Source organism: Haliotis rufescens, unplaced genomic scaffold (genome assembly GCF_023055435.1).
Source record: "Haliotis rufescens isolate VD_foot unplaced genomic scaffold, xgHalRufe1.0.p SCAF_1, whole genome shotgun sequence".
Lineage (NCBI taxonomy): Eukaryota > Metazoa > Mollusca > Gastropoda > Lepetellida > Haliotidae > Haliotis > Haliotis rufescens.
The window spans coordinates 24,905,084-24,928,393 of NW_025963779.1; the positions used below are offsets into that span (position 1 = coordinate 24,905,084).

Here is a 23,310-nt window from a genome sequence, read left to right on the forward strand (position 1 = left end):
GGTTTCTGAAAAGCAAAGGGAATCAGTTTACTATTTGGCGGAAAGACGTGCGGAATTATTAATCGGAGTTCTGCTTCAGAAACTATGCCATACTTGGGATTCTTTTCTCCCTGGAATTTGCAATCGGGTAAAGTGATGCCACATGAATAGCTTAAGCTAATCACGTTTCATTATATTTTTAAAACAAGATAAGCTAGCATCAGCTGAGGGATCAACCATTTTATATTCTGGTCTGGCATTTTATCGAAAAAAAATATTAATTGTCTCGAAAATTCTTGAAATAGGTAATTATGCTTCAGACTGTTAAAAAATAGAAATTGTCTGGCACTGAATTTCATTGTTGTAAGGTGCAAAAAACATGCAGCTGCAGCTGAAACAATATGTATACTCCATACAAAATCCTAGCACCATCAGAATATCAAACACGATAAACTATTCGCATTACAAACAATATATACGTAACAAAAGACTGCAATAAACGTCAGAAAAGGTTTTACAAATGTGAGAGCTTAAGTAAAACTCAAACGTAAGGCTCACCCAAATTAATCTACACCTTTTTGTTTATCTTTATCTAGATCTGCACATGATTTTCCTTAGATTGATATAAGAGATTGAGTGAGTGAATTGGGTTTAACGCCGCTTTTAACAGAATTCCAGTTATATCACGGCGTGTCAGCTTAATGTGGGAGGAAAGCCCGAAGTGATGCAGCTCTTAGACGTTTACCACTTCGGTGAAAGTCACATGGATATGGTGCTGACAAACCCAGAAACATAATCGAGGCGAACCGGGATTCGAACCCACAATCATAGGTTTCTGGCGTGGCCAAGGGACGCAAGTCTGCACAGCGAATCGCGGCGCCTTAGACGACGGGGCCACCCGTGCCCCCCCTCCCCACGATTAGAGGTTGAGTCGAACTCAACTGGTAGTATATCTTTATGTTGGAAATGTCATATGTTTATGCCATTATTAATCCAAACAACTAAAGATTATTTTCAGTAAATGTGGCTAGAAAAACTAAGAAATAGCAAATGTACATATACCTATTCTCTCTTCAAACAACAATTTATACTGGAACCATCTGTTACCATTAAAAAACTTCGAGTATCGCTAGCGCAGTTCAGAGCAGGTTACTATAATTTAAAGATATATAAAGGTATATTTTTAAAGTCTAACAATATCTGTACATCTTGTAACCTTAATGTTGTAGAAAATGAGTATCGTTTATGCTTGTGTGTAAATTCAATCTACAATTAAGAAACAATTATATTCCAAGGATGTTTACATCTTATCCCAATATCAATTTGTTCAATACTCATGTTAACCTCAAATATTACTTTCTTACAAAACATTGTATTGTACATACACCGTGCATTGTTAGTTAGAAGAAACACGCATACCTTGTAAATACGTTGAACTATGGGCCTATGGCCTTTCAGTTTGCAATGAATAAACAATTTGAGTACTTTTATGGCAATGATAAAGTGGAATTGGTTACCGGTATCGGATCGGATGTTTCCATTGTAATGCGGCAGACCAACAACTGACGACACTAAGACGCAAAAAGCTAGAGCGTACATGATCGCAGATGGAAGAGGAGTGACGGGAGAAAAGACTTAAATTTTCTTTTTATGTGGCCCCCAACCTACTGATAAGATTAGTTATATTTTAAGTATCATCCTCTGGCAACAGATTAACCGATGACTGATGAACCGAGTAACTGAAGATACCGCTTGTCATCTTTGCAAAAAATGCTTCTTCTTTCAGTAACAATTCACCTGTCATGTATATGTGTTTAATGTGAAAGTAGAATGTGAATTCAAAGTTGACGATAATGACTAACCTGTTTGCCGTGAATGCGTCTGTTCGGCAATGACGCATCTCGCATAATGTTTCCATTTAAATTTTATTTTAGAGATTTCTCGAGTTTTATGGGTATATCGTTATAAGTATGGACAGATTATTCGCGACTCACATGAGTTGCATAGGACAGTATGCACACACTTTAGTGACATCATAAGTTTATGGACTTCAAGATTATATCATGTTTTTAACAAGAAACTTACATCAAATAATATTTTTATTGACAAAGTAACATGGAGAATATGTGAAACAATTATTAAGGCAACAATCATTGCATTATCAAAGGAAATTAATGTCACCTTTACATTTTTTTCTGCTGCTCTCTGTCATTTTTAATCGTGACTGCAAAATACAGTTAGTATTGCTAGTAGTTGTACGCAGTACCCTGGAACCGCTCCTGGCTTCTGATTGGTCGAGATGATCTGTGACGTCACTTCCGGTTTCGGTTTGGTCACGTGACTGGGCATGCGCACAGGGCATGATGGGACTTGCGTGCGCACATAAGATGGCGGCACATCCGTTTCCGGTGGCGCGCATCCAAGATGGTGGCACATCCGTTTCCGGTGGCGTGCGCATCCAAGATGGCGTCGCATCCGTGTCCGGTGGCGCGCGCCTCCAAGATGGCGTCGCATCCGTTTCCGGGGAGGAGGGATGGGGGAAAAACCCAGAGAAACGGTCGTACAAGGTGAACAAGATCGACATGGTTGTTGTTCTTTTGTTGTTCTAAGAATAGAAATAGAAAAGGTGGTGGTGGTGCAGGGAGGGAGGAGGAGGAGGGAGGGAGGAGGGATTCAGGGAGGGAGGAAGGCGGGAAGGGAGTCGGGTTCTTTGTTTTGTTTTGTTTTGGTGGATGGGTGGGTGGCGATGGCATGTGGAGATGATCGCTCACTGAGACGAGCTTATCATACACAGTCGACGACTCTGCCACTTTGTTGCTAGGTTGACGTCATATCGGCGAAGGATCTTGCAACAACATGTCACAAATCATGTCATCGGGTATGGTGATGTGTTTGTCAACTTTGAGGTGTAAGGTTTCGTTCCACAAGGCGATCGTGTATTGTAGCCCATGATGACAGCCGTTCGTCTAAGTTAAAAGTCGGGGAGTGGCGAATTTAAAGGGGCTCAAGGTGTTGGCTGAATTCTAACGGTGAATCGACAGGCACAGACATGAACGTGTTGTAGGTATATGCCTACGTGAAGAACTTCGTGTCACCCCCATGCAAACGTGGTGCCACGCGTGACGACAAACAGACGTTGACGTTGATCCATAGGATGATTATTATCATTTATTTATTCATGATACCGAGGTGCTGGCACTCGTGTAGGTTGACAGGTGTACTGTCATTCGTGTTGCCAGGCACCCGTAGTGTTTCACGCGTGTTGCCAGGCAAAACGTGGTGTCCTCTGTGTGTGTGTGTGTGTGTGTGTGTGTGTGTTTAAACAGACGTTGACGTTGATCCATAGGATGAACATTATTATGAATGACGCCGAGGAGTCGGTACTCGCGTAGGTCGACAGGCGTACTGTCATTCGTGTCTCCATGCACACGTCATGTACGTCGTGTGTTGTCATGCAAAACGTCATGTACTTCATGTTGCCATGCAATCGTGATGTCATGCGTGTGTGTCTTCAAACACACGTTGATCCACAGGATTATTGATCCTATTTTGTATTTTATAAGGAGAGAGAGAGAGAGAGAGATCGATAGACATACGTGGTGTTTGACTCGTGTCTCCAGGCACACGTGGTGTTTCACGCATCTCTATTTCTATATATTTATTTTATCATTTGGAGACGTACCATGGTGGTGTCAGGCGTAGGCGTGTGCCTCCAAGAGGACGAGGGGGAGGGTGGGGGTTCTTTTGGATGGTTGTTGTTTGGGTTGGCAAAGCAAGCAGGGTGGGTGTCGATGGCGTGTGGAAATGATAGATCACTGAGACGAGTTTATCAAAGTTATCATACACAGTCGACGACTCTGCCACTCTGTTGCTAGGTTGACACCACATCGGTGAAAGATCTTGCTACAACATGCCACAAATGACGTCATCGACTATGATGATGTGATTGTAAACTTTGAGATGTAAGGTTTTGTTCCACAAGGCGGGCGTATTGTAGCACAAGGACAATCGTTCGTTTAAGCAACAGGGAATGAGTGGCGAAAAGGTGCTCAAGGTGTTGCCTGAATTTCTAAAGGTGAATCGACAGGCACAGACATGTAGGAATGCAGGGAGCGATCGAAATGGTGCCTGTTTTGATTGGTCCAACACGCTGCGCGCTGATTGGTCCGTTCCGGCGCCTGACTTTCACCTCGGTTTTCCAAACTGGCCCGGCCCTTGTGTTTCTTGTTCATAGGAAAAGTGATGACCAGAGAGTGTCTATCTTATTTAAGACACTGTCGACCTGTTTCCTGATTGAACGACAACCCAAGCTTCTGATGGGTAACCATTTTTTATCCTGTTTTTCTCCCTGGGGTGAGCATGCTGATTTCTCCATCCTAAAAAACACAACACAATTCATTTTTTCAACTTTTAGAGTGGATCGAAAGGGCTCCTGTTTTGATGGCTCCAAAACGCGACACGCCGATGGATCCGTTTCGATGCCTGGACTGAGCCTCAGTTTTTCAAATGGGTCCGACTGTTGTGTTTGTTTTTTTTCATAGGAAAAAAATGTATTTTCCATGGGAGAGAAAGCACAACTCGGCTTGGGTGCTGTCTTCTGATTGGTCGGTGCTGTCTTCTGATTGGTCAGATTTTCGACCAATCAGAGACCTTCTATAAATAGATCCTCTTTTCTGTGTATATAAAGGAAGGGCTGACGTTCATCAGACACTCATCGCCACCATGACGGACACGCAGAGTTCACCCTATCGTTTGGAGAGGAAAGACATCACCCGCTCCAGACGATTAATAACCGCTAACCATACCTATCGTTTGACTTTCAACCCAGACTACTTGGACACCGTACCACCGGAACGCGTTCCCATGGAACTGCCAGTTTTATTTGACAGAGTCATCGATGACTTTTATGAACAGATGTCAGGCCAGAAGGGAGATCGTATTGGTCTAGATATCGATCATCCCGCTTTGAACATCCCCATACGGATTCCCTTTCGTCGCTTTGAAGATCTCCATGGGCTCGATATTTTGCATGCCGTGGAAAAAGTCCAACAGTCCAACAAAGACCTGAACATCGATGCCACCATGGTTATGACTTTAGTACACGTCGCAGATCCCGACAGGCTAGGATCGGGCAGTGGCCGTCATCAAATGAAACACGTGATTGGACTCGAAGCCTTTTTAACACGCAAAAGGGGCATTGTACGGATCAAGAACGAAGATCAATCCTGTTTGGCACGGGCCCTGGTGGTGGCACAGCATTATGCCCAGAAGCCTCACCCTCTGACCCCAGAATGGAAAACCCAGCGAGTGAGACTGACGAGAACGGATCGCGTCGTCGTTCAAGGCATACGGGCACGGGACTTGTTTCGGCGTCTTGGCCTGCCTGAAGGCCCCTGTCAGGGCCTGGGCGACCTCGCACGCGTGGGACGCGCCTTGGTCGCCCTGAATTATCAACTGAAAGTCTACAGTCAAGAGGTGGACCAGAGACTGTTGTACAAGTGTGATGAGGCTCCACCCCACGCCACCGTGCTGCATGTCTATCATCATGATCAGCACTACGATGTCATCACTTCCATGCCCGCTTTTTATAGCTCTAACCATTACTGCGAACGCTGCGACCAACGTTACGACCATCCCGAAAACCATCCCTGCACCAAGGAATACCGCTGTCACCGCTGCCTCCACTCTAGCTATTGCAAGCCCCAGGAAGAGCACGGGATCCCTTGCTTGACATGTCAACGTTGGTTCCCCAATCAATCGTGTTATACTCAACATCTCCAGTCACCGTCAGAGGGAAAACCCAGCGTCTGTCAATCGATTCACAGGTGCCCGACCTGTTTTCATCTGGTCCGCGTCTTGGAGACCCCCATGGTTCACCACGAGTGCTTCGACGAAGAACATCCCAGCTTGGTGTGCCGAGAACCCATGACCCCAGACCATCGCTGTTACATGACGCCTCTCCGTGAAGAAAACGAGGAGGGGGAGGAGGGGGAGGGAGAGGAAGCGGAGGAGGAGGGGGAAGAGGAACAACATCACGTACGAGACAATGTCCAATACGCCTTCTACGATTTTGAATGCATGCAAGACACGGGGGAACACATTCCAAATTTGTGCGTGGTGCAACTGGGATGTGGACGGTGCATCAGTGAAGTCAGCAAGGACTTGTGCGAACACAGACTCCCCCTGCCAGCAAACGGACGAAGAGAGGTCATGGGTGGGGACGTACGCCACCGTAGAACTTCAGGAAGCCGTGAAGAAGTATGACTACCGGGTGCTTCAGATCTACGACGTTAGGCATTTTGACACTTTTGCACAGCATGACCCCGACACCCAGCAAGTGGGACTCTTTGACACTTACATCGATCGGCATTTCCAGGAGAAGCTCGAAGCCAGCGGATACCCCGAGGGATGTACGGATCACGACGCTTACATCCAGGAAATCTACGACAAAGAAGGCATTGGGTTGGACAAGGATCGCATCGAAAAAAATCCAGGACGTCGCACGATTGCCAAGATGCAACTGAATTCGCTCTGGGGCAAGTTTGGACAACGGGTAGACTACAGTCAGAACGTCTATATCAGCGATCCTGTGCAGTACTTTGCCTTGTGGAGGGATGAACGCAATACCATCGAGGATGTGACCGTTGTCAACGAACACATGGTGGAAGTGACCTATACCCATCGGAAAGAATACCAAACCCCTCATTCTCATTTCAACGTCGCCATCGCCGCTTGGGTCACCACCCAAACACGTCTCAAGCTGTACGAGACCCTTGCCCTGGTGGGCCGCAGGGTCTTGTATTTTGACACGGACAGCGTCATTTACATTCATCGACCCCACGACGCGAATCCAGAGCTGGGCCATTCGTTGGGTGAGTTTACGGATGAACTGGACGGAAACACCATCAAGACGTTTGTGTCGGGAGGTCCCAAAAACTATGGCTACGAGTTAATGAACCCCAGACCCGATGGAACGCGCACGACCTGCAAAGTGCGAGGGTTCACTTTGAATTACCGAAACCAACACCATCTCAACTTTGACACCATGAAAGGACTGATACTGGGACAACGGCCTGGGAAAGAGGGGGAGAAAATCAGTTTGGATTACCCGCATCAGATCATTCGAAAAGGACCTCGGCACGAAAACGCACTTGTGACCCGACCCTCCCGAAAAGACTATCGTACCATGTACGACAAGCGACGTCTCGTCTACGACGAAACCACAGGGCTGCCTGTAGACACGCTTCCCTTTGGGTACAGAGACGACTTTCTATAATTTTTTCATGACAGCGGATCGAAACTGAATCGACATGGACCCCCTACAGAAAAAACGGATCGACATCGGACCAATCCGAAGCCTGGGTTGTCGACCCATCAGAGGCCGCGCTCGGGCCATGGTGGGCTCTGATGGGTCGAACCAAGGTTGTGCTTTCTCTCTCACGCTACAAGCCTAACCCTATGGAAAAGAAACACTAAGGACGTACCACACTGGTGGGTGGCGTGTGGGACAGAAACCATCCAATCAGAAGGTCGGATTTTCCACCAATCAGAAAGCAGAGTGTCAGTGTCTTTAAATACGCCCAACGTTCCCTGGCCATCACTTTTCACTGAACGGTCCAAGCAACAACACCATCATGTTCCGACTACTACTACCGTATGACAACAATGGCCACTACCGCATCATCATCAAACAGAAGAAGAAGAAGGAGAAGGGAGACAAGTACGAGGACGTTCTCAATAGCGAACATTTCCGTCGTGCCATGGCGGACATCCTGGGGGAGCAGCTAGTTCTACATTGGGAGATGATGAGAACAAGTGCCTTGTACAAAGCTTCCCATGACTGCATGCATGAGAAGTTAAAGAGTATTGTGGACACATTTCTGCCTCCGGAGTATGGCATCTGCATCCCCAGCATGGAACTCTACGTGGAAAAGTCAACCCCAACACCTGAAGCAGCAGCACTCACAGCATCCATACTCAAAGCAGCCCAAAAAGCAGCAGCACCATACCACAGTGGTAGCAGAGGGGACGTTAAAAGAAACAGACGTACTCACCTCAGCACTCATTGCAGCGTCAGCAGCAGCAGAAGCAGCACCCATACTAACAACAACACCCTCAGAAGCAGTGAAAGCAGCACAACAACTCGACTCAGCACTATGGACAGCGATACTAGCATCAGCCGCAGCAACACCTGCAGCCATAGAAGCAGCAGCAGTAGCACTCGTTGAAATAGTAACCTCACATGCACCCTTGCTGCAGCAGTACTCATCGCAGACAACACCATCAACAACACCCGTAGCAGCAGCAGAAGCAGCCACCACACAGGAAGAAGAAGATGCAGCTGCAGACGCAGCAACAACACCCTCACTAAAAGTATTCATCAATGCACTACAAATGGCGCAATGCGTGGCAGGTGTGAGGGCATCGAAGGGGACACCCCGAGAAGCAGCAGCAACAAAAAAATTCGCCTCAGCACTATCCTGGGCGGCAGCAACAGCCACAGCCGCCACACCCACAGCAGTAGAAGCAGCAACAGCTGCACTCGTCGCCGTAGTAACAGGAGTAACTTCAGCGCAGTCATCATCACCACCACCTTCACCATCACCGATGGACACCTCAGATGCTGCAGCATCCACACCAAAACCAGTGGCAGCAGCAATGGTAGCAGCAGTGGCACCAGCAGTGGCAGACACCACCCCCACAGCCATAGAAGCACCAGTAGCAACACCCTCACCAACAGAACTCTTCGATGCGCTCCACGCAGCAGCAGAAGCAGCCGCAGCAGCAACAACACCCTCACCAACAGCAGCAGCACCAGAACTCATCTCAGCACTATACAGAGCGGCAGTAGCAGCCGCAGCAGCAACACCTTCACCAACAGAAGCAGCAGCCACAGAAGCACTCGTTGCAACATTGAGCAGGCTACCTGTGTGATGACGATGACGAAGGTTGTCATCCACTTTTTCGCATTATTCGCATTATTTCACCTTGTTTGTCTGTATCTAAGTTGTTGTTCATTATTAAACAGGGATAAATTGAACTGACTCTTTGTGTCTTGATTGATCTCAACTCCAGTAGAATGCCGAACCGAGGGTAGAGGTTGAGTTGAGATGTCGTCTACGTTGTCTGTCCGTGCGTCTGTCATGTCAGTGCACATGCTCGTTGTAATATTATATTATATAGTATAAATAGATAAAAGAGAAGGGCCATGTTTGAAAAATCAGCTGCCTGGTAAGACATGATGGAATCCACATGGTGTTCTGACTAATCGACACCCACCCTGCTTGCTTTGCCAACCCAAACAACAACCATCCAAAAGAACCCACACCCTCCCCCTCGTCCTCTTGGAGGCACACGCCTACGCCTGACACCACCATGGTACGTCTCCAAATGATAAAATAAATATATAGAAATAGAGACGCGTGAAACACCACGTGTGCCTGGAGACACGAGTCAAACACCACGTATGTCTATCGATCTCTCTCTCTCTCTCTCCTTATAAAATACAAAATAGGATCAATAATCCTGTGGATCAACGTGTGTTTGAAGACACACACGCATGACATCACGATTGCATGGCAACATGAAGTACATGACGTTTTGCATGACAACACACGACGTACATGACGTGTGCATGGAGACACGAATGACAGTACGCCTGTCGACCTACACGAGTACCGACTCCTCGGCGTCATTCATAATAATGTTCATCCTATGGATCAACGTCAACGTCTGTTTAAACACACACACACACACACACACACACACACACACACACACACACACACACACACAGAGGACACCACGTTTTGCCTGGCAACACGCGTGAAACACTACGGGTGCCTGGCAACACGAATGACAGTACACCTGTCAACCTACACGAGTGCCAGCACCTCGGTATCATGAATAAATAAATGATAATAATCATCCTATGGATCAACGTCAACGTCTGTTTGTCGTCACGCGTGGCACCACGTTTGCATGGGGGTGACACGAAGTTCTTCACGTAGGCATATACCTACAACACGTTCATGTCTGTGCCTGTCGATTCACCGTTAGAATTCAGCCAACACCTTGAGCCCCTTTAAATTCGCCACTCCCCGACTTTTAACTTAGACGAACGGCTGTCATCATGGGCTACAATACACGATCGCCTTGTGGAACGAAACCTTACACCTCAAAGTTGACAAACACATCACCATACCCGATGACATGATTTGTGACATGTTGTTGCAAGATCCTTCGCCGATATGACGTCAACCTAGCAACAAAGTGGCAGAGTCGTCGACTGTGTATGATAAGCTCGTCTCAGTGAGCGATCATCTCCACATGCCATCGCCACCCACCCATCCACCAAAACAAAACAAAACAAAGAACCCGACTCCCTTCCCGCCTTCCTCCCTCCCTGAATCCCTCCTCCCTCCCTCCTCCTCCCTCCCTGCACCACCACCACCTTTTCTATTTCTATTTTTAGAACAACAAAAGAACAACAACCATGTCGATCTTGTTCACCTTGTACGACCGTTTCTCTGGGTTTTTCCCCATCCCTCCTCCCCGGAAACGGATGCGACGCCATCTTGGAGGCGCGCGCCACCGGACACGGATGCGACGCCATCTTGGGTGCGCACGCCACCGGAAACGGATGTGCCGCCATCTTGGATGCGCGCGCCCCCGGAAACGGATGTGCCGCCATCTTGGATGCGCACGCAAGTCCCATCATGCCCTGTGCGCATGCCCAGTCACGTGACCAAACCGAAACCGGAAGTGACGTCACAGATCCTCTCGACCAATCAGAAACCAGGAGCGGTTCCAGGGTACTGCGTACAACTACTATTGCTACTATATTTGTTTCATGGGACATGAAATGAATTAGCGAGTTTTCTTGTGGGGTGGGAATGGCATTAGATGGTAGAAACCCATTGAGTTCGACTTGTGTACAGCAATCATGTCATGTGGATGTAATGACGAAATTAAAGACGTTGGACGTTTTTCTAACCGACGAACGTTCCAAAGACGACTGGAAACATGACTAATTTCCATTTCTCTTTTGAACTAGATTCCTATGCTACAATAAAAACCCGTACAAAGAAACATTTCGTAAGGTTTCGCCAATGTACCTCCAAAACCATGTCTCAAAGATTAAACGTAATCCTTAAAGAGCAGGTCTTATTGGTATATACAACTTTGTAGAGTTTGATAGATCGTTACATCGTTTATGCAAATATCGTATTTATAAATACGAAAGCGTCGCGTAAATAAGGTTTATTTGCGCTTTAGTCATGTCTATCAATTTCAAAGGCTGAAACGAAAATACAGCGGAGGCGGATATAGAGGCCCAATATATGGACATGTTGAGGTTGATGTCCTCCAAGGTTACACGCATGGTCGCACAACAAGCCTGCCCCTCCGTTCCCACCCAAACAAACAAGCCGCGGTTCATGGTCCGCTGCCCACTTTCTCGCAACGCCAAAACTATTCTTCGCCCTATTATATCCATAGCCATTCTCCTATCCGCAATTAAACACTGACCATTTGTACACTGTACTTTCTTCCTATGAGTTGGATGAAACGATTAAAATTGCTCCGTTTTCTGTCAACAACGGAAATGTGACAATAGCCATTTATATCAGAAACTGAGTTCACTATTCGGTTAGAAAACGGTGTGCGAAACATGCCATTTCTTCATTTGCATTTATTGTTATTTCCCTTAAGGGGCGACTATCGGGACACACAAACAAGCACAACGTGAGTACAATTGTATACTCCGCGTCGCTGAAAGAAATCAAACGACTTTAGGAACCTTTGCTGACTGATGTGCCTACTAATAGTAAGAACACACAATATCAACTAGAGAGCACAGTTCTTGATATTACTTGATATTACTTTGAAACGTTTGTCAAAATCAGAAAGATACTCCAATAAATCAGCAAAAGAGCGCACGGTCTGAATTTGTAATCTGCAAGCAAGTGCATTGATGCTTTAAACTGTATTTATATTCTCTAATAAATATCAGTTTCCCTAAATTTCAAGTTTCAGGAACCACCTATCGTTTCATTTCCCTATGAGAACAATATATCATAAATGTTTTTCAATTATACGAACAATATCACAACGTCAAATTAGTCATGCATGCTGTTGTATGAAGCTTCTGCCAAGGAAGAGAACCTGCTGATTTGTATTTCGGGTTACGTCAGTGCGTGATGTTTGCATTGGTAGAATGCACGTACAAGGAAAACAGGAAACAGAAGTGCAATAAACCGAGCCAGCTGTCATCTAAAGTGTAGATATGGATTCTCAAATCCCCAAAAGGATTTACTCGAATTTTTGTAATCTCAGAAAAGAACCAATTTCAAATTTGACAAAACATTTGATTTAACAACTTTTGACTTTACATCACTATCTCACATAACAAACGCAAGAGACACTTCATTCATTGGTGCATATTGATGATATAGTAACATCTCAAAGTTTAAGGCCAATTGGTAAGCAAATGTCATCAGAAGTTTACAGAGATATCAATATGTGAAATGCTAGGCTTCCTTATCTGGGAATTTTGAGGATAGGGCATTTAGGCACGTCGTAGGCATCCCCATGGGCACAAATTGTGCTCCCCTTCTTGCTGACCTGAGTCGGAATTTCTACTCGGATTGACAAGATCAAAACAATTGAATTTAGGCAAAACGTTTAACTTTAATTTCTGATCGACGATTTAATTTCGTTCAACATTAGTCAAATGTAAATTACAGGATATTAAACGAGGTTCCGAATTCATATCAAGTTTTATATCCCAGGTGATATTAACCAGAGCAGAGCTTTAGCGATGAACAGAGAGACAAATTGGTTCGCGAAGGACATTCATTAATATGAAATGAATCGTGTTTTGCATCCGATGTATTATCAGTGATGATTTATCAACAAAATTATGCAAAATGCGAAAGGTATGCCAAATGTAAATATAGTGTCGCTTCCCGCATGCTTATCATAACTTTCCTGTGAATAAAATATGAAAACCGCTGAATAGTTTTGGAAAATCAAACCCGATGGCAAGCTTTTTCTCAACATAGTCATCTTTCATAACGTTTATGTTATAGTTTTACGTTGGCATGACTGACATAACTGATTTGCCGGCGCGACTACACACAGGTAGGGAAGCCGCTTCTGTCGTACAGGTGAGTCAGACTCACGACATGATTGTGTGCTAAAAGAGTTAAAGCAAATTCAAGGAACACTCACAATCTGGCTGATTGACTTTAAAGCCAGCGGCAACCTTTGACATCGACTCTGCATTTAGCAGAGAGTTCTTATGAATATGGAAAGGCTTTTGTTTCTTTGATTGTAAACAGTTTAAGTACTTTGACAGATTGGGGAAAAGTTCTGTGTGACATTAAAAATCCCGCTTACGTAAGATGCTCATTTGAAGCTTCAATTACCAAAAAACATGTGTCAATGAATAAATGTTTAGAAACATCATCATCTGATGTGATCTTTTAAGGAACCAATTGGTTTTCGTATTCTGGAAACCCTGAAAATCGGAAAGTGGAAAACAAAGCGAAAAAGGAATAACACCATTTTCTTTATTTTTCCTAATGCACACTTGCATGACAACTACAAACACATCGTGCATAGATAGGGTAGGCTGCCAGACAATAGAATCAAACAGGTGAAACAACATGACGATCTTATGTGTTTTAAATCTTCATTTAACGTTTTAAAGAACAAACAAATAATTATCTAGAATGGTTTTCTTATTCAATTTTCCGCATCTGCAGACCAGGACTTTTTTACACACAAAATATGTAAAACAGAATGTCTTACGATATGAAAAAGTTGTGATTTACGGTATGACGAGAGGGTTATTGTCAGCAATCTATAACTCAACAAAGAGTTTCTTTGGATAAAGACTCAATCTTCTTTTCTTTTACCAAAATACATTTCACATATATAGATAAAAATAGGCAGGGAATTAAAATACGGATAAGCAGATTCTCCTTCACTTCTGTGAAATTTAAGCAATATTCCAAGACACTTCAGCATAAAATAATATTAAATCGGACAACAGAAAGTGCCACCCCTGAAGTGACACTTGTTCCACTTGTGGTTGCAGTACTTGCACCACTTGGGGTTGCAGTACTTGCACCACTTGCAGTTACAGTATTGGTTGTTGTAGTTGTCCCTGTGGTCGTGGGGAATGCTACAGTCGGTGGCACGACGCCACATGTTTCACAGCATACTACTGGGCTGAACGGACAGCGAGCCTGGTTGCAGGAACGATTCGGATCATCTCCTTGTGGGCAATTCGCTGGAAAGAGTCAACATTGCCTGAGTTACATGGGCTTGTTCTAATAAAGGTCAACTCAGATTCGCCCGGATTATGATTGGTGGTTTGAAAGCACCATCCCCATTCCCTGTTGGTCTAATACACAAAAGCAATAAACGTCTTTGACCTGTCTCACTTCCGCCCTGATGCAGATGAGGCGCTGCCGATACAAACGTATTTATCATCCCCCTTAAAAGCAGCAATTCGCTGTACAGAGCTGTATCCCTTTGGCAAGCCAGAAACCTTTAATCGTGGGTTTGAATCCCAGTTCGCCCTTATTAGTTTTTTTAAGGTTTGTCAGCACCATACCCCTGCTCGTGGAATTCACCAAAGTGGTAAACATCCTCCCACAGTATGCTGACACGCCGTAATATAACTGGAATATTGTTCAAAGCGGTGTTAAACCCAACTCACTCACTATACGACTATGGGCCTTTTATACCGTAACTCAGTGGTGACAGAGATAGGAACTTACGTGCTCTAGCAGGAGCTCCATTAGCCTGAATACACTGGCCTTGAACACACCACTGAAAACAAGAAAGACACACGAGCCATGTTACGATGAAGAAGACAAACCAAATCTGGCGTGTGGAGTAGTGTAGATATTCACAATGAACAATGTACAATATGTTAAAACTAACTTTTGGATATTATACATCACGATTCAAACTGAGACAATAGTTCTTTTTCTAACATTACACTCATGTCAATTAGTCACATAACAGAGAATGATATAATAAACACTGAATTAAAAATAGTGGTGTTCAAAGTGATGATGTTTAAAGTTCACTCATTCACATTTATGTGTGGCCAAATAAAGTGCTACATACCCTCTGATTACCACAGCTCGTCCTGTCTAAGGGGACAATGGAGTTAGGACAGTCTTCCCCAGTTCCTGCATCCACTCCGCACAGAATCGTTTGACACATGTCATCTAAAATTGTAGTTCTCTGAAATGAAAACAATTCAATTAAACACCCTCTTCAAGATGTTTGTGAAAAACATTACATGTGATCAGAAGTTGAAAGGTTAATTAAAGTCATTTGAATTTTATATCTACCTGTAAATCAGAAACTACTAAGAACGTTCTCACTTAAGACCTTGTGATCCTTCTGAAACACTTCTGTTTTCTCTACGATGTCACATCCTTCTACAACACTTCTGCTTTCCTACGGCCTCTGATCCTTCTACAACACTTCTGTTTTCTCTACGGCCTCTGTTCCTTCTACAACACGTCTGTTTTCTCTACGGCCTCTGTTACTTCTACAACACGTTTGTTTTCTCTCTGGTCGTTGCTCCTTCTACAACACTTCTGTTTTCGCTATGGTCTTTTCTCATTTTCCAACACTTCTGTTTTCTCTACGGCCTCTGTTCCTTCTACAACACGTCTGTTTTCTTTATGGTCTTGATCCTTCTACATCCAATCTGTTTTCTCTACGGCCTCAGATCCTTCTACAACACGTCTGTTTGCTCTAAGGTCTCTGATGCTTCCAAAACACTTCTGTTTTCTCCATGGTCTCTGATCCTTCTACAACACTTCTGTTTTCTCTACGGTCTCCGATCCTTCAACAACACATGTTTTCTCCACGGTCTCTGATGCTTCTATAACACATATGTTTTCTCCACAGTCTCTGATCCTTCTACACCACATCTGTTTTCTCTACGATCTCCGACCCTTCAACAACACTCCTGTTTTCTGCCGGTCTCTGATCCTTCTACAACACTCCTGATTTCGCTATGGTCTTTGCTCATTTTACAGCACTTCTGTTTTCTCTTCGGGCTATGATCCTTCTAAAACACTTCTGTTTTCTATACGGTGTCTCATCCTTCTACACCCCATCTGTTTTCTCTACGGTCTCTGTTCCTTCTACAACACCCCTTTTTTTCTAAGGTCTCTGTTCCTTCTACAACACGTCTGTTTTCCTAAGGTCTCTGTTCCTTCTACAACACTTCCGTTTTCCTAAGGTCTCTGTTCCTTCGACAACACGTCTGTTTTCTGTCTGGTCCCTGTTCCTTCTACAACACGTCTGTTTTCTCTACGATCTCTGATCCTTCAACAACACTCCTGTTTTCTGTCTGTTCTCTGATCCTTCAACAACACTTCTGTTTTCTGTCTGGTCCCTGTTCCTTCTACAACACGTCTGTTTTCTCTACGGTCTCTGATCCTTCAACAACACTCCTGTTTTCTGTCTGTTCTCTGATCCTTCAACAACACTTCTGATTTCCTACGGCCTCTGATCCTTCTGCAACACGACTGCTTTCTCTCTGGTCGTTGCTCTTTCTACAACACTTCTGTTTTCGCTATGGTCTTTTTTCAATTTCCAGCACTTCTGTTTTCTCTCTCGTCTCTGATCCTTCTACAACACGTCTGTTTTCTCTCTCGACTCTGATCCTTCTACAACACGTCTGTTTGCTCTACGGTCTCTTATGCTTCAACAGCACTTCTGCTTTCCTACGGACTGTGATCCTTCTAAAACACTTCTGTTTTCTCTCCGGTGTCTCATCCTTCTACAACACTTCTGCTCTCTCCACGGTCTCTGATCCTTCAACAACACTTCTGCTTTCTCCACGGCCTCTGATCCTTCTACAACACTTCTGTTTTCTCTACGGCCTCAGATCCTTCTACAACACTTCTGTTTTCCTACGGCCTCTGTTCCTTCTACAACACGTTTGTTTGCTCCATGGTCTCTGATCCTTCTACAACACTTCTGTTTTCTCTACGGTCTCCGATCCTTCAACAACACATGTTTTCTCCACGGTCTCTGATGCTTCTATAACACATATGTTTTCTCCACAGTCTCTGATCCTTCTACACCACATCTGTTTTCTCTACGATCTCCGACCCTTCAACAACACTCCTGTTTTCTGCCGGTCTCTGATCCTTCTACAACACTCCTGATTTCGCTATGGTCTTTGCTCATTTTACAGCACTTCTGTTTTCTCTTCGGGCTATGATCCTTCTAAAACACTTCTGTTTTCTATACGGTGTCTCATCCTTCTACACCCCATCTGTTTTCTCTACGGTCTCTGTTCCTTCTACAACACTTCTGTTTTCCTAAGGTCTCTGTTCCTTCGACAACACGTCTGTTTTCCTACGGCCTCTGTTCCTTCTACACGGCATCTGTTTTCCTACGGTCTCTGATCCTTCAACAACACTCCTGTTTTCTGTCTGGTCCCTGTTCCTTCTACAACACGTCTGTTTTCTCTACGATCTCTGATCCTTCAACAACACTCCTGTTTTCTGTCTGTTCTCTGATCCTTCAACAACACTTCTGTTTTCTGTCTGGTCCCTGTTCCTTCTACAACACGTCTGTTTTCTCTACGGTCTCTGATCCTTCAACAACACTCCTGTTTTCTGTCTGTTCTCTGATCCTTCAACAACACTTCTGATTTCCTACGGCCTCTGATCCTTCTACAACACGACTGCTTTCTCTCTGGTCGTTGCTCTTTCTACAACACTTCTGTTTTCACTATGGTCTTTTTTCAATTTCCAGCACTTCTGTTTTCTCTCTCGTCTCTGATCCTTCTACAACACGTCTGTTTTCTCTCTCGACTCTGATCCTTCTACAACACGTCTGTTTGCTCTACGGTCTCTTATGCTTCAACAGCACTTCTGTTTTCCTACGGACTGTGATCCTTCTAAAACACTTCTGTTTTCTCTCCGGTGTCTCATCCTTCTACAACACTTCTGCTTTCTCCACGGTCTCTGATCCTTCAACAACACTTCTGCTTTCTCCACGGCCTCTGATCCTTCTACAACACTTCTGTTTTCCTACGGCCTCAGATCCTTCTACAACACTTCTGTTTTCCTACGGCCTCTGTTCCTTCTACAACACGTTTGTTTGCTCTACGGTCTTTGATGCTTCTACAACACTTATGGTTTCTCTACGGGCAATGTATCTGAGTGGTTCGGTCGCTTTATAAGTGCAATGATCTTGAAGGCGACGTTAAACCCCATTTCACCTCACATATCTTGTCTGAAGGCAGTTTTGCCTCTGACATTCCCTGACTAATTAAGCTGAACTGGCCTAATTTGGTCGCATACCAGTTCATTCACATCGTATTGATCATTTCATTGTGACTTTGTTAGATAATTTTGAAATTTATTTTATTTTATTAGAACCGTAAACCTTAAGCTTAGAACCCTGAAACTTTATTTGAATGACAATGGCCATACATTCGCAAATATAAGTAGTTCCAAGGTTGTTCAGCCTTGAAATTCGTCGTAAAAAGTAAATTGCTGTAAAATTAACATTTTCACCCCATTTAACAGATTACGTTGCACCAAAATATCTACATATATGTTTTCGTCGTAATAATATGAATTTTTATAAAGCCAACAAAATCACTTACAGTAAACTACGGTTATAACGAATTCAAAGGGACCACTTATTTTAGTTCGTTATAACCGTAGTTCGTTATCAGCATATATACAGCATATATACAACATATGGCCGGGACTAAAAAATAAGTTCGTTATTTCAGCTTATCGTTATAAGCGTGTTCGTTATAACCGTAGTTTACTGTATTTATTTTGGGTATTGAAATTAAAGGACAATATGTTGATACTTCATTTCAATGTTTGAGAAAGGTTTATGTTTTCCTTGGTGAATCATTTTTTAAAAATATGTAAAGAATTAATAAAACATCCCCCTGGAAGCAAGAAGGATATCGGTGGAAGCCATGTGCAAAGTAATGTAACTTGTTGTGCGGATTGTTACCATATTGTGAAATATTACATGACATGCAGATTCAGAAATATTCCTTTCATTTAGTTACGTTTTGTAAAATAATAGATTATTTTTTGTCGGATAGCCCTCAATATAAATAAAGAAACCATTGTTACATTGTTACACGGGTGACATTATTAACATTGTTAACTGTTGATCTCACATTAAGGTAAGCTACAGAATCTTATTGCTAGTTTTTAAAGGGTCCATACGCCGGCCTTAAATGTATACCCGACAGAAACGTGTTCCAGGGAAGGCCCTTGCACACTGTGCGTCAGCATCTGTAACCTGCCCAGCAATCATCCCATTGGTAGCAAGAACTGACCCACCAGGAACATTTTCTACCAAGGCGCAGTTGTCATTCTGGGTGCTGGAAAATAGTAGAAGCATAACTATTGTAGGTGAGACAACAAGATTGCATTTGGAATTTATTTAAATTATGATCTCGCATGTACTGGGGTATCACTTCTGAAAAACTGGTCACAGGATTCATGATAATGGTTCTTGTGCATACAAATCAAAATATTTTTCTAGGTGTTGATTCACAAGAAATATACGTCGAAAATGTATTCATATCTGGAATTATACACAAATATAAACCGTCAGCGGCAAAGAATAACCGGTCTCAATTATCCAATGAACAGATTCCATTGGGCGTGAAAGTTATATGACTTAAAGGAGATAATAACATGAAAGGATCACTGAAAATCCATGATGTTACCAGCTTTTCGCGAAATGGCCGGTCATTTCATGCATTTCCTTATGCATCTGAAACGTGTACAACTTGGGTTTTGTAGACAGGAAGTGTGTAGTTCAGCTAATTCAGCGAGTCAGCTTGAGGCGGACTTACTGAACAAGGCGTTAAAGGAGGCGGACTTGCTTCAGTGGGTTGAAGACGGGAGTTAAGGAGGCGGACTTACTGAACAACGCGTTAAAGGAGGCGGACTTGCTTCAGTGGGTTGAAGACGGGAGTTAAGGGGGCGGACTTACTTCAGTGGGTTAAAGACGGGAGCAAAGGAGACGGACTTACTTCAGTGGGTTGAAGACGGCAGTAAAGGAGGCGGACTTACTTGAGTGTGTTGAAGACGGGAGTAAAGAGGGCGGACTTACTTCAGTGGGTTGAAGACGGGATCAAAGGAGACGGACTTACTTCAGTGTGTTGAAGACGGCAGTAAAGGAGGCTGACTTACTTGAGTGTGTTGAAGACGGGAGTAAAGAGGGCGGACTTACTTCAGTGGGTTGAAGACGGTACTCAAAGAGGCGGACTTACTTGAGTGTGTTGAAGACGGCGGGAAAGGAGGCTGACTTACTTGAGTGTGTTGAAGACGGCAGTAAAGAAGGCGGACTTACTTGAGTGTGTTGAAGACTGCAGGAAAGGAGGCGGACTTACTTCAGTGTGTTGTAGGCGGCAGTAAAGGAGGCGGACTTACTTTAGTGTGTTGTAGGCGGCAGTAAAGGAGGCGGACTTACTTTAGTGTGTTGTAGGCGGCAGTAAAGGAGGCGGACTTACTTTAGTGTGTTGTAGGCGGCAGTAAAGGAGGCGGACTTACTTTAGTGTGTTGTAGGCGGCAGTAAAGGAGGCGGACTTACTTTAGTGTGTTGTAGGCGGCAGTAAAGGAGGCGGACTTACTTTAGTGTGTTTTTAGGCGGCAGTAAAGGAGGCGGACTTACTTTAGTGTGTTGTAGGCGGCAGTAAAGGAGGCGGACTTACTTTAGTGTGTTGTAGGCGGCAGTAAAGAAGGCGGACTTACTTGAGTGTGTTGAAGACTGCAGGAAAGGAGGCGGACTTACTTCAGTGTGTTGTAGGCGGCAGTAAAGGAGGCGGACTTACTTTAGTGTGTTGGAGACGGCAGGAAAGGAGGCGGACTTACTTGAGTGTGTTGAAGACTGCAGGAAAGAAGGCGGACTTACTTCAGTGTGTTGTAGGCGGCAGTAAAGGAGGCGGACTTACTTTAGTGTGTTGGAGACGGCAGGAAAGGAGGCGGACTTATTTGAGTGTGTTGAAGACTGCAGGAAAGGAGGCGGACTTACTTTAGTGTGTTGTAGGCGGCAGTAAAGGAGGCGGACTTACTTGAGTGTGTTGTAGAAGGCGATAAAGGTATTTATGGAGCATGTGGAGAAGCTGAAGAAGTTGCCCGGATTGACGGTCATGGGTCGAGTAAAAGCCGTTGCCATGATGAAACCATCTGCATCGTTACAGCCAGCGTCAACATCGTGTTCCGCATTTTGACTGTAACAGCATTTTGTCATAAATTACAGTTTCTAGCAGTTTTGCTATATCTTGACAACATATTCTGGCAAAAACACAAGATTAATATTGACAGCAATTATACATATAATCGTACATTAAACTTTCACGTCATTACAGTTTCAGTAAAATTAAATCAACAATTCATTTCATTTAAAATAACATTGGTTCTTTTGCGATGACGCAGGATATGCAGGGACAGATATGAGGTCCGTTTTACTCACGAGTGGCCGAGCTCATGGGCAGCTACATGACATACGGCACCGTTTCTGTCATTTTCTACAATCGACACACTTCGACTGTCACAGAGTGCACCTCTGAAGGCAATGCCATTGATATCTGGAACAGAATCAATGTCTTACTAAGTGTGTACAAAATACAACACCGCCTTTACAATGAAAATCGACAAATTTTATAAGCCATTTGTGTTGCACCATAAGTCCTCAGTGATGGAATATATATAAGACAATGGGATAAATCAAACATCGATATAAGACAATTGGACATTGTATATAAGAGTGAATGAGAGCGTGAGAGAGTAGGGTTTTATGCCGCTTTACGCAAAATTCCAGCAATATCACGGCGGGCAACACCAGAAATAGGCTTCACACATTGTATCCATGTCGGAATTCGTACCCGGGTCTTCGGCGTGACGAGCGAACGCTTTAACCACTAGGCTATATAAACATGACTATACGACAGAGGGATATATCAAACATGGCTATACGACAATTGGACATTGTATATTAGAGTGAATGAGAGAGTGAGAGAGTAGGGTTTTATGCCGCTTTACGCAAAATTCCAGCAATATCACGGCGGGCAACACCAGAAATAGGCTTCACACATTGTATCCATGTCGGAATTCGTACCCGGGTCTTCGGCGTGACGAGCGAACGCTTTAACCACTAGGCTATATAAACATGACTATACGACAGAGGGATATATCAATCATGGCTATACGAAAAGGGATATATCGAACATTGCTATACGACAGAGGGATATATCAAACATGACTATACGATAAAGGGATATATCAATCATGACTATACGACAGAGGGATATATCAAACATGGTTATACGACAGAGGGATATAAATCCTGACTGAAGAGTGAGAGATGAGAGAGTAGGCTTTCATGCCGCTTTACGCAATATTCCAGCAATATCACGGCGGGGAACACCAGAAATAGGCTTCACACATTGTACCCATGTCGGAATTCGAACCCGGGTCTTCGGCGTGACGAGCGAACGCTTTAACCACTAGGCTATATAAACATGACTATACGGCAGAGGGATATATCAAACATGGCTATACGACAAGGGATATATCAAACATGGCTATACGACAGAGGGATATATCAAACATGGCTATACGACAGGGGATATATCAAACATGGCTATACGACAGGGGATATATCAAACATGGCTATACGACAGAGGGATATATCAAACATGGCTATACGACAAGGGATATATCAAACATTGCTATACGACAGAGGGATATATCAAACATGGCTATACGACAAGGGATATATCAAACATGGCTATACGACAGGGGGATATATCAAACATGGCTATACGACAGGGGGATATATCAAACATGGCTATACGACAGGGGGATATATCAAACATGGCTATACGACAAGAGATATACAAAAGACATAGCTGTTGAGTAAAACAAACCCTTAAGGTTAAAGGCGATGTCTTTTCAACTCTGTGTAAAGTCAACTTTAAAGTGTGTGTACGTACCAATCATAGCACCATTATCGATGGCAGACAGTTCCCGCCTAGAAGAAAATATATACTGTGTGCAAATATGACAAGAAACATGACTATTAATACTGTTCTCAATCCTTCACAGCCGCGAAGACAACAAAAATGGTATTTCTACAGGTGAACAGACCTGCAGGTGTGCCACCAATGGGGCAGGATACGCCCGTCTTTTCGCAAACACCTGGTATGGTCACTATTTGCTAGTGATTCATAAACACATGCTCATCATATAGTCGAATCATACACACAACTCTGCTTTTCTTATG

General features: G+C 44.0%; 3 protein-coding genes across 3 annotated transcripts in view; 1 reads left to right on the forward strand and 2 right to left on the reverse strand.

The window, feature by feature from the left end:
• The window catches only part of LOC124131725 (pneumococcal serine-rich repeat protein-like), a 39,016-nt gene extending 37,427 nt beyond the window's left edge, over positions 1-1,589 (reverse strand). Inside the window, exon 1 of the mRNA XM_046495193.2 lies at positions 1,497-1,589. Coding sequence (XP_046351149.1) covers positions 1,497-1,578 — 82 coding nt within the window. The 5' untranslated portion in view covers positions 1,579-1,589. The remainder of the gene's footprint in view (positions 1-1,496) is intronic.
• A 6,024-nt stretch (positions 1,590-7,613) lies between these two features.
• On the forward strand, positions 7,614-8,913 carry LOC124131747 (ice-structuring glycoprotein-like). Its single transcript, XM_048403927.1, has 2 exons — positions 7,614-7,995; positions 8,051-8,913. The coding sequence occupies exons 1-2, from the start codon at positions 7,614-7,616 to the stop codon at positions 8,911-8,913; spliced, it is 1,245 nt and encodes a 414-aa protein (XP_048259884.1).
• A 4,811-nt stretch (positions 8,914-13,724) lies between these two features.
• LOC125372330 (metalloprotease mig-17-like) lies at positions 13,725-23,051 on the reverse strand. Its single transcript, XM_048381897.1, has 7 exons — positions 23,021-23,051; positions 21,499-21,613; positions 21,098-21,256; positions 19,258-19,396; positions 15,127-15,246; positions 14,772-14,823; positions 13,725-14,278 (listed from the first exon to the last, which is right to left on the reverse strand). The coding sequence occupies exons 1-7, from the start codon at positions 23,025-23,027 to the stop codon at positions 14,007-14,009; spliced, it is 864 nt and encodes a 287-aa protein (XP_048237854.1). The 5' UTR covers positions 23,028-23,051; the 3' UTR covers positions 13,725-14,006.
• Positions 23,052-23,310: the final 259 nt, after the last annotated feature.